General features: G+C 44.2%; 1 protein-coding gene across 1 annotated transcript; it reads right to left on the bottom strand.

Annotated features, from left to right (window-relative positions):
* Positions 1-12711: 12711 nt before the first annotated feature.
* On the bottom strand, positions 12712-13242 carry LOC134057842 (epidermal differentiation-specific protein-like). Its single transcript, XM_062514889.1, has one exon. The coding sequence runs from the start codon at positions 13240-13242 to the stop codon at positions 12712-12714; it is 531 nt and encodes a 176-aa protein (XP_062370873.1).
* Between the last annotated feature and the right edge of the window lie 2744 nt (positions 13243-15986).

Genomic DNA, 15986 nt, shown 5'->3' with positions numbered 1-15986 from the left:
GAATTGAATTAAAATGGCAATAAATTGTACAATCATCTCTGTTTCTGCATTTTTAAATAACTGCCTTTGGTCCCCTATCAGTAGGAACTTAATTTACAGGATCATGCTACTGGAAGTTGTGCTTCCTCTCTGCTGGTTTTGAAATTAACTCAAAGGCATTCTGGATAATATTACAAAGTCATCACTAGAACACTTCCCAGAGTAAACTCTGAGCCCTTATTGCTCTGTTAGTAGTTTAAAATATTTCTGGCTTATATTTTCACAAAGTGTTTTATGTTGTCACTTTAAATTCTCATGAAAATCTACATCGCGTAAAATTAATTTTCAGCACAAAAGTACTAGGATGTGAAGATAGATTCTCTTTTTTTCTGATTGGTTTTTAATTTCTTCTTGCATTTGTGTTGAAAGACACTGTGATGTCCACTCAGAGGAAAATGCCTGCAGCAGCCCAACAAATAGAAGCTAGGGAAAAGTTAGAGGAACTCTGAGACCTGGATCACAGGGTGGTCATGTTTGGTCTAAGAGAGTCTTCCCCAGGCACTGAGCACTGTGTGTCACAGAGCACTGTGAGGTGCTTGGGCAGGGAAGCAAGGGAGGGACTTGAATTAACACCTCAGCAACAACGGAGTCAGTGACACATGACAGAGAGGCTGCTAGAGGGTATGGGGTCTGCAAGACCAGACTGAAGATACATGGGTCCTGCACAGGCCTAAACCTCAAAGGATTGTTCTGCTGAGCCTTGGAGCCTCTCCTCCTTCACTCACCAGCTCTACAGGTGTCTCTTTCTGTCCTGTTAAGACACATCTTGCTCCACAGGCTTCCATCACTTGTGATATTTGACATGTGGGAGGACAAGCTTGTAAGGGTTTGTGGAGCATGACAGCCTTGGTTTCATGAACTTTATCAAATAAATTTTTGGTTCAAAAGGAGTCAGATTGGTGTGATTTGCCAGCAAAGTTTGAGGTGGAGCAGCCAGCAAGAAGGGCGTTGATACAGACAGGGATTTCAGACAGGCAGGACACTCGTGCTGGGATTCAAGGCACCCACGGCTGCCAGAACAGCAACGAGAACAGTGTGTGGTGTGTGGGGGCCGGCTGCAGGCACAGAGCTGCACCAGCCAGGGAGCAGGAGACACCAAGGTGTCCTCTGGTCAGAGAGCCCAGAGCCAGGAACGAGAGCGGGCAGGCTGAGGGCTCTCAGTCATGCTGGAAGCACCTGTGAAGGACGGGGCTGTGTCCCTTCCATCCCTTTCTGTGGGAGTGCTGGTGCTGTCAGCTCTGGGTGGCTGAGGGCAGCCCCTGCTGTGTGGCAGCCGGTGCAGGTGGCCGTGTCCGTGTCCTTTCCGTGCACACCTGTGTGCCTGTCCCTGGCTCACATGGCCAACCCCAGCACGGGCTGCCCCTGCAGCCTGGGCAGTGGCACTGGGAAAAGCAGCCCTGGACAGAGACCCTGCAGCCTGGGCTCAGCAGCTGAGCAGGAGTTCCTGGGGCTGAGCTCCTGAAATCCTGAGCTGTCCCTGCACACGGCGCTCCAGAAGTGGCTTGGCCAGAAGGAAACCTCCAAACCCTTTTGCCACAGAAGAATCACTCTCATGTATCTTTAGCGTTCTTTTCTTTTACTTTCAATCCTGATCAGCTGTTTGTGGGAACTATCACAGGCTTTCTCAGATGACCATCTTGTGTGTTGAAATCCTACAGATCTGCAGATGCTCTTTCAGTTCTTTTTTTTTTTTTTCACTTGTGGCTGGATGTGATTCTACTTCTACTTTCTCGAAAGCAGAGGAACCACATCTTGAAAATTTTCCCTCCAAAAAACCCCAATTTCACCAAGAAAGCCCCAAAGACTAAACTGAGGAGAAGCAAATTGCAGAGACACATTAATTGCTGAATGCAAGGACAATTCAAAGGAGCTCATTAGACCCACTGAGTCAATGTCAGTGCACAGAAATCCCCATCAGGACAGCATCAGTCTGACAAGGCTGAATAGGAGAGATGGACAAGGGACACTGACCATCTTTCTTTTTAGCAAGATTCCTCAGGCTCAGGAAATACTGGGATTTGCCTGTCTTGGTGCTTATGTGATGAGCTTGAATGATCCAGGGAGCCAAGAGGATTTTAGGATTGGTGGATAATTGAAGTTGGAAGTGACCTTAGATTACCACTGGGTCCAGTCAGCTGCTTAACTCAGGGACGACTGCGAAGTGAATTAAGTTTGCTGGTGACTTATCCAGTCAAGTCTTGAAAACCCTTGAGTATGTAGACTACCTAACTTCTGTAGCTGGTGTGATTTAAAATTTACTGACATCATCATGAAAATTTTTTCTCACTATGTCAGTCGAAAAGTCTCCTGGTTTGGGTTATGTCTCTCACATTTTCATCCTCCCACAATATGCACTCTGAAAAGTTTAGCTTCTTCTCTGTGACTTGCTTACAAGTATTAGGAAGCTGCTATTAGGTCCCACCACATTTTCTCCCAGCTGAACAAGCTCTATTCCCCAGCTTCTCCTCCCAGGGCAAGTGCTGCAGTCCCCTGACCTTCTCCATGGCCCTGCATTGAATTCTCTCGTTCTACCAATATCTTTTCATGCTACATAAAACTGGATGCAGCATTCTAAATGCTGCCAAAGAAGAAATGTCATCCTTAATCTGCTGACTTAGGCTCCTGTTAGTACAGCCCAGGATGCTGTTGGTCATTTTTGCTGCCAGGGCAGACTTGGTTCATGTTCAGCTTGGTGCCAACAAAAACCACAAGACCTTTTCCAGCAGAGGAGCTCCCCAGACAGTCAGTCCCAGTATATGTCATTACAAGGGCTTCTTCCTTCCCAGATGCAGGAATTTGTCTGCTTCAAATTCTATAAGGGTCCTTGTCAGTCCATTGCCTCACCTTCAAGACCCGTTTGGATGGCAGGTCTGTTTTTAAGGAGTGTTACAGGCAGATTTGTTAAACAAGCCTCCCCTCACCTCCTGCAGAATATGTGTGTCAGTCATAAATATATGGGGACTGCAGGTCTCCAGCTTAGGGGCGTGAGGAGAAGTGTCCTAGTGAACAAGCAACAAAAAAGCTCTACAGAGCTGGAAAAGAGCAGCCCCAAAAAGGGTAATGATCCTGTATGCCAAGAGAGGGAGAGAATCTGCAAGAAATAGTGTCAATGCTCTGTTGTTTCAGCCCATGGGTGACGTATCCTTTTTATGTTAAAGACTGAAAAACTAAAGTGCCTGTATTTTAGTATTTTAGCAGCAGGGGAGATCTTGCTGATTTATGGATTAACAAACATGAAGATCTAGGTGCGAATGGAGCAACCTGCTGGAAGAGCATCACTTTTTAGTTTTACAAACCTGTCACTTATCCATAGTTATTAGGGTCATTAGGGAGTTTCTCAACTGGCAGAATTATCAGTAATAAGACCCCAGGAAAAATATACTTTATCCATTAAATTCAGAAAGAGATTTTTTCCAGATGTCTTGTCTCAACACCTTCTTCTAGGATAAAGGTTCTCTCTCTTACGCAGCAGAAATGCAGAACTTTCAAAGATTGTGACTCTAACACTAAAGAAAAATATGACTTACTAGGACTTATTAGGACTAGTATTCAAAAAATCCAGTTGTTGAAAAGTGAAAGCACAGTGCAGACAAAATCCTGTGTGACTTGGGTCTACACCCAAATGGGGTTGAGAATTAATGTCACAAGTGTCACTAAGTGTCACAAGCTTTAGGTGCACTCTGTTGCCTCAGTCCAACCAGCTCACACATCAGTCACCCTGTTTCCCTGCCCACCCAAAAAGTGTACACACAGCCTCTGTGTACAGCCCTGTGTTCATCTGGCAAGGGGCCAGCAAGGGCTGCTGTGTCTGTGGTGCACAGCACTGCCCTAAAGAGAAGTGTGAGCTTGGGTCCCAGAGCTGAGTGTATGTGCTGGTAGGGAGCAGTCGCTGTGCTCAGAGCAGCTGATTTACAGCAGGACTCATTAACTCAGGTGTAGCCTCACACTGGCATGTTACATCCATTTAGGCTCCAGAGCAGTTTTCTGTGTCGTGCTGCGCTGCCAGGTGGAAGCCAACCCATTGGCACTGCTGAGGCTGGATCCCCAAATTGTGTGGGGTCGCTGGGCTGCAGGGCTCACTTGGGTGAGTCGTGAGAGTGCCTCCGTGGATGCCTTAGCAAGATAAGTCTTGAACATGTCTGTCCTGTAAAGCCTGTGAAGCACCCTGCAGATAACCTGTCCTCAGAAAGGTGGTAAGAAGAATTACTGTTCCACAGGCAGAACCAACCACAGAACAAGACTGGGCTGGTTTAGTGCACTGCCAAATGCACAAATTAGGCTCAAGGTCAGATCTTGTCTGCCAGGAAACCAGATGACAATAAGGCATACCTGCTTCCTCTATTCTGTAATAAATGTGCAGGATGCTAACAGTTGACTGCTAAAAGACAAGATGCATCCAAAGCCGTGCTCCCTTGCCACCGAGCTGGTTTTAATGGCAAGGTTTCACCTGCAGGAGTAATGAAGCCTTCACACACCATTTAATGACTGAAGCATGGTCAGAACACAGCACTGGAATCCCTGGTTGCCTCTTATTTTTCCATATAATTTAAAATTATATTTCAGTATTTAGATTATTTCCTTTTTATTAAGATGAAAAACTCTTTTTGAAGTATTTGTGCCACTTTGTTTTGACTCATTTGCTGAACAGTTTTTTTCAGAAAACCTCTTCTGAGCACAGTTCTTTGAAAAAGGTTTTTTTCTGAAACTGGTTCCTCAGAAAATACTGGCTCCCAACTCAACAGGTGAACTGATGCATGATAACTGAACCCCCAGCATATTTTTGGCAACAAGATCAAATTTGACAACACGAGTGATCCTGTCATTGGCAAGAGGCTGTGTTGTGAATTTGGAATTAAACTACACTCTTCCATATCATGTTTGGACAAATACTGATTAAGTAGAGGTATCTTGAGACAGAGGAGCTGATTTTGAGAGGAGCAACATTCCCACCAATTGGTTTTTGCCTACCATAAAAGAACTCAGGTTTCCCAGATATACCAGTCTTGAAGAAGAGATTGCAGAGGACCATGTTCATAAGATATGATATGATATATACATTGTATGTTTCATATTTTATATTAAATACTATTCAGTATAGAGTATATACAATGTATAATATATAAATAATATATTATATATTTCAGAAATAATATAGATTTTATCTGTTGTATGTGACATTATTCACACCCTCCACAACAGGGTGCACACTGCCTGTTGTCAGCTGTGGCAATGGGGTCTCAGAAATGTTGGTTTCTGGTGTTAACATCTCAGCAGAACAGATCCAGTGACTTAGGGATGGGTGGAGAATGAGCATAGGCTTTGGCTGGCTTCTTCCCCCAGCCTCTCCTGGTAACTGAATCCTTCTTGATGGGGAGAAATACACACACATGTGCAATGATTTCCCCTGAAAAACCCTTCTCTCCCGACATTATTTATTTGGGAATATTTCTAATCTCATTCTCTAAGGTGTGATGCCACATGTACCAGCACATAAATTGTTCTCTTTATTTACAAGCAGGTGTTGCTGTCAAGGTCAAGCTACAGCAAAAATAGGGAAGAAATGCAAAGCACATCCTTATTAAATTAAATTAAATTCTCATAAAACAATCTTCCCTCCAAACCAAATTATCTGTGTTTTCTGAAAACGTGGAAGGTGGAGGACAGAGCTTGAAAAATATTCAGTCCTGCTAGCATGCCAATGGGAAATACAGTGGTTTCACATGCCTAGTCCCTACAGAGCAGGTTCTCCAGCTAAAGTGGAGCCAGTAGATGGGCAAAACACAGCTCTCTTCCTATACTATGGCCTGAAAAGTCTGGTGTAATACAATTGAGCATGAAGGGAGCCTGTAGTTGGAACAAACCAGGAAATCTGAAGCAAGTGGAAACAGACTTTATTGCTTTGGGGTTTTTTCTGAAACACTTAGACATGTACTAGATGCCTCAACAATAATTATAAGTTTTCATTCATCACTAAACAACATTGTCAAAACTCAAGGTTGACCTTTTGACATGTTTTCTTTGCAACTGCTTTCACAACCTCATCCAATCTTTGCTGCTTCAAGGTTTATTTTCACAATAAGCCAGTTCCCATTCTATCCATGAGATCTACAAAGAGGTGATAGGCACGTGGGGGAATTTGCACAACTTCACTTTCATTTATGGTTTTGTCATTCACCATGGCAAGATTTAAACTGAACTATATATCACATAGACTACAATATTTTTGTTGCCTTTGAAGTTTATCTTATTACATTGTCTGCCTAATAATACAAAATTTCCACAAAGCAAACTGCTCATGTATTAAGACAATAAAGAGTTTCCATTCTGACCTTGATTGATCTTATCTGTACTGTACAGATAATTTCTGGATGCCACAGCTGGGTATATCTTCCTTCATCCTGAGCCTGCATGGATGAAGTGAGATAAGAATTATAAAGGTCATAGGAAACCATAATAAAACCTTTCATCATATCTTAGCAGAGCGCAGATATTTCAGAGCAATTACTTCCCTGCATCTCCTCCTGAAAACATGCAGAAACAATAAATGAACTTTTCCTGACTGTTTCTTTAATCCACAAATATTTCCTTAGGGGATGTGACAAACATGAAAGGTAGAGGTTCAAAATAAACCCTCATCTCTTTTTTTGATCTTTGAAACACTTTCCCTCTATCCAGGATTACGAAGGGCACCCCTGTAGTGCCATCAAAACAGACTCCAGATGAGCTCACATTTCTCTCAGTAGCAGTCTAACCAGTCTAACCAGAAACAGAAACTTTATTTAAATTAGACCATGTGTGATTTTTGTGGCACCTACCTGCTACCTAAAGAAATACCATTATGTAAACCTTCATCCTACACTCCATGTGTGATAAATCCTTGGTGTGTCCTAATTTCTTAATATCAAATATATGATTATTCTGTTAAATTTTGTATTTTTTGTATGGTCAGACTACACGCCTGTAGCTTTATATAGTACACAAAGTTACTGAAAGAAATGGATTTAGACAATATTAATATTTTGCTATTAAAGGGTTGTTTTACGGAAGTTGTTTACAGAAGGTATTTCTACAGGTATTTTTACCAGGCTGATGAGATATAGGGGCTCCTTATTAAGGATGGGATATAGGGGCCATACAGCCCCTATACAATCTTGCAGGACCAATACCTGTAGGTCCCCTCTTGTGTGCACATCTGAGCTCTGGACCACCTGGAAGAATAGGAGTCTGGTGCATTTGATTGTTGTTGCCATTTCCAGATCCAAAAATATTGTAAAGCAGTGTGCAGTGGATTGATGAAACAGCATAAGGATACCAGCTTTGGAATACGCAAGCCTGCCTTTAAAAGTTGTCTGCTAACAAACCCGAGCGTAAACCACAACTTTGGAAAGCAAAGATCCTGAGGGAATTATGAGCATGAAGCCCAGCACTTCATAAAAGACTGCATCTGACTGCACACTGCAACCATGAGGGCATGGTTAATGAACAGCTGGACACTCAAGGGGTTTGCTAAATTGGGGAATTTCTTCTGTTAAGTGTACTTAGGGCACAGGGGTGCACACAAGGCAAGGCAGTTTGTGGAACACTTCTGGCCTGGGTGAAAGCTTCCTGGATTGCTCTTTGCAGTAATTTTTCCTTGGAGAGGGAGCACCATCTGCAGTTAAAACTAGAAAAGCTAAAACAAAATCTGCAGACATTTTTTTTGTTTTTTAATCTTCCCAATGAGATTTTTCAAGTTAGAGATTCTGGAGAAACAGCAAAGACAGCTGGCTACATGGAAGAGTTGTCATGAAATAGGTCAGAGGCAAATGTAGAGTGTGCCAGTAGCACTGAGTGACCTCCTTAGACTGATGATATTAAGTTCCCAGGGTTTATAAGAGGAGGAGGTTAGGGCAGGAACTGATTGTATACCACGTCTCCAGGAAAAACTTCCCTCTGGAAGCACATACTTGATGCCAAATGAACAGCTGCCTGCACTGCAATGACAGAAGCTGAACATCATCTTGATACTCTGAATACTTGAACACTTGTATTTGAACCTGATACAGCCAAAGCAGGGTCTCAGCTGACTATCTCACATTATAGATGCTCATGCTCACCACAGATTTATTGCCTGGTCTATTGCAAAAATAACAATCTCTTCCAGGAAAAACACACATGCACCTCCCTCCCACAACACACATACATCCTGCTCACAATGTCTTCTGGATTTCTGACTCATTTAGAGTAAGAATCTCATCGAGGACACATCACAGGTGCTACCCTCAATTTCATTCCCAGTCCACACCTTCTTTCAGAATTCCTGAAAAATTCTCTATCAGAGAAAGTAAAACTTTCTGTGAAAGAAACTCTTTCTGAGTTTTGTGAAAGAATCAGAGAAAATAGCTGAAAAAAAAAGAAAGAAAATAGTCTCTCATGGGAAAAAATTCCCTGCTTGCCCTAAGGAGCTGTGGTTGTTCCAGATAATGAGTTCTGATTACTGTTGTCCAGACAGCTTCTGAAAGAAGGACAAAAATTAAGCCAAGTTCTAAGGTTATCAGGTCATAAGCCTTGGGTGGCTTATGAGCATCAGAACTATGAAGGCCGATTTCTGGTATTTGAGGAGGGAGAATATGACTTTGTTGGTAAGGATATGAATGACAAGATCAGCTCTCTGCAGGTGATCACTGAAGATCTGCACAATCCCCAGATCACTCTCTATGAACATATTGATTATCGAGGGAAGAGCAGAATAATAAAAGAAGCAACCAACCTGGCTGCAGGACACGACAATGACATGATGTCTTCTCACAAAGTGCAGAGAGGTGTCTGGCTGCTGTGTGAACACAGAGATGGAAGTGGAATTCAATACCTTGCACGAGAGCACGAGCACCTTCCAAATTACAAGGCAATTGATTTCAATGACAAGCTTTCCTTCCTGCGCCCCCTGCGCCCTGGCTGTGGCTGTTAGAATGCAAATCCTGCAGCGCTGAGAAAAGATGCAACCCCGGCAAGAAATCTGAGACCTCGATCTCCTCCTCTGCTTGTGTTGCCTTTTCCCCCAGTGTCACAGGACTACTGAATGTGAGAGCTCTCTGCTGTCCTGCACTACAGTTCTGCACTTCTCTATCCTGCCTTGTACTCTTCTCCCACCCCACAAATGCAAGAATCATCAGGCTTGATCATAAGAAAGAGTGTCCAAGCTAGGAGGCATGCCAGATGTGTGAAACCTAATGAACCTTCAGGTGGCATCCCAGAATCCTTGGCTATGGAATGAGGGAGCATTGCATGTTGTGTCTGTGCCTAAAGGAAACAGAAAATGTGAGAACAGAACCAACACCACTTCCTTTGTAATTGGCTTTGCAATGCCCTTATGGCACTGTGGTCTCTGTCATTGTTTGTAATCCATTTTGGGTTGGTGCCAATAAAGAATCTTTTGCGAGCAGCAGTGAGTCTGTTTTGTGCATTTTTCAAAAAGATAAATACTGCTCTTTCATGGTGAGATGTCTGTGTGTATCCAGAGAATGGCTCATACAGTCACTTGCAAATATTTTCCCTGGATGTCTCCTGGAGAATTGTATCTCCTCCTGGTTTCCCTGGTCAGAAACAGAGGGTTCAAGCTGGACTCAAAAAGTCTTGGTGAGCATGCAGTAGATTGTTGCTGATCCCAGCCAAAGGCCAAACTCTCACCTCCAGATTGTGCCTTGCTATCACATGCTTGGTTGTATCTCAAGGCAGTGATTGCAGTGATGAGGTAGCCTTCTACCAAAGGCATTTTACCCTTAATCACATAATAAACAGAATGCTTTCACTAATTCAAATTCTTTAGTCCTAATGGCAAAACCTGTCTTGTGTTCTTAAACCTGTCCTATCCCGATAAGGCAGGAGGGATGACAAGGTATCCCAGGAAGTGTTTTGCCATGCGCAAGCTCACCTGGAAGTGCAGTGTCAGCCCTCCTCCATCACTGCCTGTGGCTGCTGCACGCCCTGAGCTGTGCATTGTGACAGCTGTCCCATGGCAGCTCTGCACTGCAGGCTTCACCTCCCTCTGTGCTGACCTCCTGTGTGCCCTGATTTCCTTGCACTGCTGGCTGGGCTGCTCACACAGGAGCTGCACTTGGCCTTTTGGAGCCTCATGAGATGCTCATGGTGCCAGTGCTGAAGCTTGCCCAGGTCCCTTTGGACAGTTCTGTCTGTGTGTCTGTGGCTGCCATGCCCAGCTGAAGCTGTGCTCCCTGTGGTGAGACTCGCTGCCTCTATCAGCTCCCCGTGCCTTCTGCAGCCTCTCTTCCCCTCTTCCCAGCCACTTTCCCAGCATCTCCTGTTCCCTCAGCCCCTTGCGGGGAATATTTTCACAGCAGTACAGTAACAAACCTTCCTGTTCCACACTGCTTTCTTTCCCCTGGCTTCATAACCAGCATGTGACAACATCTGCCCATCCTGCATCCTGCCATGAGCAGCAGTTTGAAGTAGAAAACCTTGGGGGTGACTTCCAGCCTAAATTTTTAGAGGAGTCCACGTTTACATTCTACTTGGAATGTCGTAGGCACAGCTACCCCTGGCCCAGAGAGGAGTGCAATCCTACAGAATGGAAAAGGAAATGTTCAAGGAGGGATATGGACGGGAACGTGTCAGAAACTTTGCATTTGCTATTGGATTGGTTTGTTTAGGGTTTCTTTTAAAATCAAAGACAGAATCTAAACAACTGTAGAAGTGTCTGGTCCAAAACTCTAGCAAAGGATTCCAGAAAGTTTTCAGTAATAAGAGGATGAAGTAAAGGTGGAGAAGGACTTTGACCCTTCAGTGGAGGGGATTACATTTGACAACAGAGCAGGCAAGACCTGCTGATGAACTGGGAGGGAAGTACAAATATCCAAGGAGTAATCCCCAATTTCTTGTACACATGACTTGATGAGGGCACTTTTTCATTGAAATTGAACAAAGGATGAAATCAGGCAGAAAGAGACAAAGGCTTTTAAATCTGCCTTAGAATTTCTGACAGAAAGATTTATCCTGCAAGGGACCTCCCTTGTCCAAGGCAGAGCTACCTCCAAACATCAACTAGGCTGCACATGGCTGCCTTCAAGTGCTTTCTGAACAACTGCAAGGGTGGAGGTTCCCCAGGGTCTCTGGCTTTATTAAGCAGCAGGCTGGACTCAATGGCATCCAAAGGTCCTTTTCACCAGGAATTGTCTTATGATCCCCAAATCCTCCTGGCTCCCAGCACCACTCAAGCTCATGACTTAAGGATCAAGACTGGCAAATCCGAGTATTACCTGAGCTCTATTGTTCCTGAGGAATCTTGCTCTAAATAAAGGGTCTCAGCTGACTATGTCACACTATGGATGTGCATGCTCACCACAGATTTATTGGCTGGTCTATTGCAAAAATAACACTTCCCTTCCCTTCCCTTCCCTTCCCTTCCCTTCCCTTCCCTTCCCTTCCCTTCCCTTCCCTTCCCTTCCCTTCCCTTCCCACACCTTCCCTTCCCACACCTTCCCACACCTTCCCACACCTTCCCACACCTTCCCACACATTCCCTTCCCACACCTTCCCTTCCCTTCCTTCTTCCTTCAAAGCTTCTCAGACAAACACACATGCACCTCCCTCCCACAACACACATACATCCTGCTCACAATGTCTTCTGGATTTCTGACTCATTTAGAGTAAGAATCTCATCGAGGACACATCACAGGTGCTACCCTCAATTTCATTCCCAGTCCACACCTTCTTTCGGAATTCTTGAGAAATTGCTTATCAGGGAAAGAAAATCTTTCTGTGAAAGAAACTCCTTCTGAGTACTGTGAAAGGATCAGAGAAATAGTAGCTTCAACCCCTCCCTGCTTTCCCCAAATAGAAAAGTTCACCATAATTCCGTTTGCATACAGCAGCTTTATTGCTAATTTAACTGCATTGAATAATTAATTGGTTGAAGCATTAGAGATACAACAGGAGTGCCCTGTTTCTTGACTTTCTTTGTCCTGTCTCAGCAGTGATTGAACTTCTAGCCAAAATTCCACTCTAAGTTTGCCAGTTAGGAGAGCAGTTTGCTGCCCAACCAAGAAAAGCATAAGAAGAATGCAAATAGATTCTGCTGGCAGGTGAAATTGCAGGAGTGATCTGGTGTTTCATTGATGTTATGTGCCTTTCTCAACACTGAGGTTTCTTGGCCATCCTTGCTTTCCTAATGAATCCATAATCCATCTCTCTAATTGATTGTGTGAGGTGCAATCAAACATCTTTTGGTACAGTCTGCAGGGGAGAGTTTGACCAGGGTCAGCAACAGCAATCAACTTGCTCACCAAGATTTTAATAGTAGTTGAGTCAAGCCTGAGCCCAGTGTTTCTGAACAGTGAAACTGAAAGGAGATAAATTCTTTCAGGAGACTTCCATGAAAAAAGTCTCCAAATGAATGGACGACACATTTTCTGCACAGACAGAGACACCTCTGCATGGAAAGACAATATTTATCTTCACTAAACAGTCCATAAAACAGACCCTCTGTTGCTTGCAAGAGAGTCTTTATTGGCACCAACCCAAAAGACATTGCAGACAATGGCTGACACCAATGTACCACAAGAACCTTGTAAAGCAAATCACAAAGGAAGGGACACAAACAGAGGCAGAGATGAAGATCTTAGATTTCTTACTGAGGCTTCATCTTCCCTCAGGGGGAAGGGTCACAGGATCTGCAGTCTAAGAGTCATGGCCAGGGCGCAGGGGACGCAGGAAGGAAAGCTTGTCATTGAAGTCGATTGCCTTGTAATTGGGAATGTCTTCATGCTCTCGGGCAAGGTGTCGAGGTCCACTTCCATCACTGTTTTCACACAGCAGCCAGACACCTCTCTGCACTTTGTGAGAAGACACGGTGTCATCATCTTCTCCCCCAGCCAGATCGGTTGCTTCTCTTACAGTTCTGCTCCTCCCTTTATATTCTACATGCTGATAGAGAGTGATCTGGGGATTGTGCAGATCTTCAGTGATCACCTGCAGAGAGCTGATCTTGTCATTCATATCCTTACCAACAAAGTCATATTCTCCCTCCTCAAATACCAGAAACTGACCCTTATACCCAACGTGCTCATAAGCCACCCAAGGCTGGCCAATTACTTTCACTGACGACACAACATCATTCCAACCCACAGCTGTTAGGTTGGGAGTGTCAGTGGTGAATTCTCTGGACAAACCCTGGAAGTTGACATGCTCATAAATGATGATTTTTCCCATCTTAGTAGGACTTCTGGAATGCAGATGCCTTGCTATACGAGCTGGATGACAGCCTGCACAAAAGGAAGGCAGAAAACAAATAATGCTTGTAAGAAGCCTGTACAGACGACACACGAAATGATGGAGAACATGGAGGAGAAAAAAGAAAGAACGGAAATCAACATATTTTAACAAAGAATAAACACTGCAGCAGCTGGAAGGGAGTGAGGACACAACACAGAAATTTCGCTTTTGAGGGAAAACATAAAACAAAATATGTGCCCACAAGTACCCAGTTCAAACGAGTTGTGTGTGTTGGTTTAGATGCATACCCAAGATCAAGCTGTAAAATACTCGCACATTCACCCCTCACAATTGTGTTTATCACTGGCCCCCTCCACCCTCTCCCTTTCTGGGTTTGTTTGTCCTGCAGCAGCCATGTCCTCATGCCCTGAAGGATGGGCTCAGTCTCTGCACATGCACAGAGCAGACCCTCACATCTGTGCTGCAGCTCTCACCCCAACACTAAAGACTCCTTCCCTTCCCTTCCCTTCCCACACCTTCCCACACCTTCCCTTCCCTTCCCTTCCCTTCCCTTCCCTTCCCTTCCCTTCCCTTCCCTTCCCTTCCCTTCCCTTCCCTTCCCTTCCCTTCCCTTCCCTTCCCTTCCCTTCCCACACCTTCCCTTCCCACACCTTCCCTTCCCACACCTTCCCTTCCCACACCTTCCCTTCCCACACCTTCCCTTCCCTTCCCTTCCCTTCCCTTCCCTTCCCTTCCCTTCCCTTCCCTTCCCTTCCCTTCCCTTCCCTTCCCTTCCCTTCCCTTCCCTTCCCTTCCCTTCCCTTCCCTTCCCTTCCCTTCCCACACCTTCCCACACCTTCCCACACCTTCCCACACCTTCCCACACATTCCCTTCCCACACCTTCCCTTCCCCTGCATTTCACACCAGCTGCCCCAGAAACCCTTCCACTTCTCCTGTGCCTCTTACCTTGATGTCAGCTGCAGGGCTGGGGAGAGCTGAGGGCAATTCCTGCAGTGCAGCCCTGTGGTTTGTCAAGGGAGTCTCACCTCCCTCCATTTATACTTGCTCAGAAATCTTGTGCAACACCCCAGGTGACAGGATGAAAAGTGAGGAAAACTCTCCAAAAGCCAGATCATCCACAGGAGTTCAAACACACCAAAGTATATTTTGACACAGGGACTATGGAAGTTTACCTGCTTGTGGTAATTTATGTTCTTGGTCTGCTTGGAAGCACTTAAAATGACCAGGGACTTTTTATGGGAGAAATTCAGATCAGGATATCCAGGTCACAGAGATGGCATTGAAGTGCCAGTTTTTGAAAAAAAAATAAAAAATAATTGCTTTTCTCCTTAGAATCATGGAATCATTAATGTTGGAAAAGGCCTCTAAGATCATCAAGTCCAACCTTTGCCCCAATACCACCATGCCCACTAATCCAATATTGCAAATATCACTTCTACTTCCATCTTCTGTCTTAATAACCAGAATGGGACAAAATCTCCCCATTCTTCATCCTAGTGTGAGCAGAAGCTTGAAGTAGAGACCCCTCAACTTTCCTTCCATCTTAAATGCTTCAAGGAGTCGATACACTCTCCTTGGGTTTTCGTAGGGACAGCTAGCCCTGCATCAAGGAGGAGTGCAATCCTACAGAACAACAAAGAAATAGCTCAATGAGGGATATGGATGGGAATGTTTAAGGATATTTGCATTTGCTCTTGCTGAGGTTTGATTTGGGGTGTATTTAACCAAAGACAGTATCCAAAGAAATGAGGAAGTGTCATGTTCATAAACCTAGAAAAGGATTCTAGAAAGATTTTCAGTAATAAGAGAATGAAGTAAAGGCAGAGAAGGACATTGAGCCTTCAATAGGGGGGATTAGATTTCACAAGAGAGCAGGTGAGAGCCTGTGGAGGAATGGGGAGGGAAGTCTGACATTGAGGAAATAGAGTTCATAAATGTCTAACAAGTAAACTCGAGATTGTTGTACACATGACTTGATGATGATAGTTTTTCATTGAAATTGAACAATGGATGCAATTAGGCAGAAAGTGACAAAGGCTTTAAAATCTTCCTTAGAATTACTGACAGAAAGATTTATTCTGCAAGGGATTTTCCTAGTCCAAACTTATTTACTACAGACTTACTTCCAAAGGTGACCAGGTTACCCATGGCCATCTTCTAGAGATTTCTGAACAGTTCCAATGGTGGAGAATCTCCAGGACCTCTGGCCTTTGTTCCAGTGCTGAAAAACACTTTGGGCTACACTTTTTTTTTTTTTTTCTTATTGTCTGACAGAGCTTCCCTGTTTCCAGATAAGACTCTTTCCAGACATCCTTTTGCTGTGCCTCTCTGAGAAACCTTTGTCATATCTCTTCTATAGCTAAGAAAAATTTTCAAGACTAGGATAGAAAATTTTAAATCACACCACCCAGACAGGTTCGGTGATATCTACACTCAGGGGTTTTCAAGACTTGACTGGATAAAGACAGGTGCAAACATAATTCATATTTAATAACAACCTCACTTGTCCCTGAGTTAAGCAGCTGACTGGACCCAGTGGTAACCTAAGGTCACTTCCAACTTCAATTATCCACCAATCCTAAAATCCTCTTGGCTCCCTGGATCATTCAAGCTCATCACATAAGCACCAAGACAGGCAAATCCCAGTATTTCCTGAGCCTGAGGAATCTTGCTAAAAAGAAAGATGGTCAGTCTCCCTTGTCCATCTCTCCTATTCAGC

The sequence above is a fragment of the Cinclus cinclus genome, chromosome 2 (assembly GCF_963662255.1).
Source record: "Cinclus cinclus chromosome 2, bCinCin1.1, whole genome shotgun sequence".
Lineage (NCBI taxonomy): Eukaryota > Metazoa > Chordata > Aves > Passeriformes > Cinclidae > Cinclus > Cinclus cinclus.
Note: the sequence above shows the minus strand (reverse complement) of the source record. Positions and strands in the feature narration are given on the sequence as shown.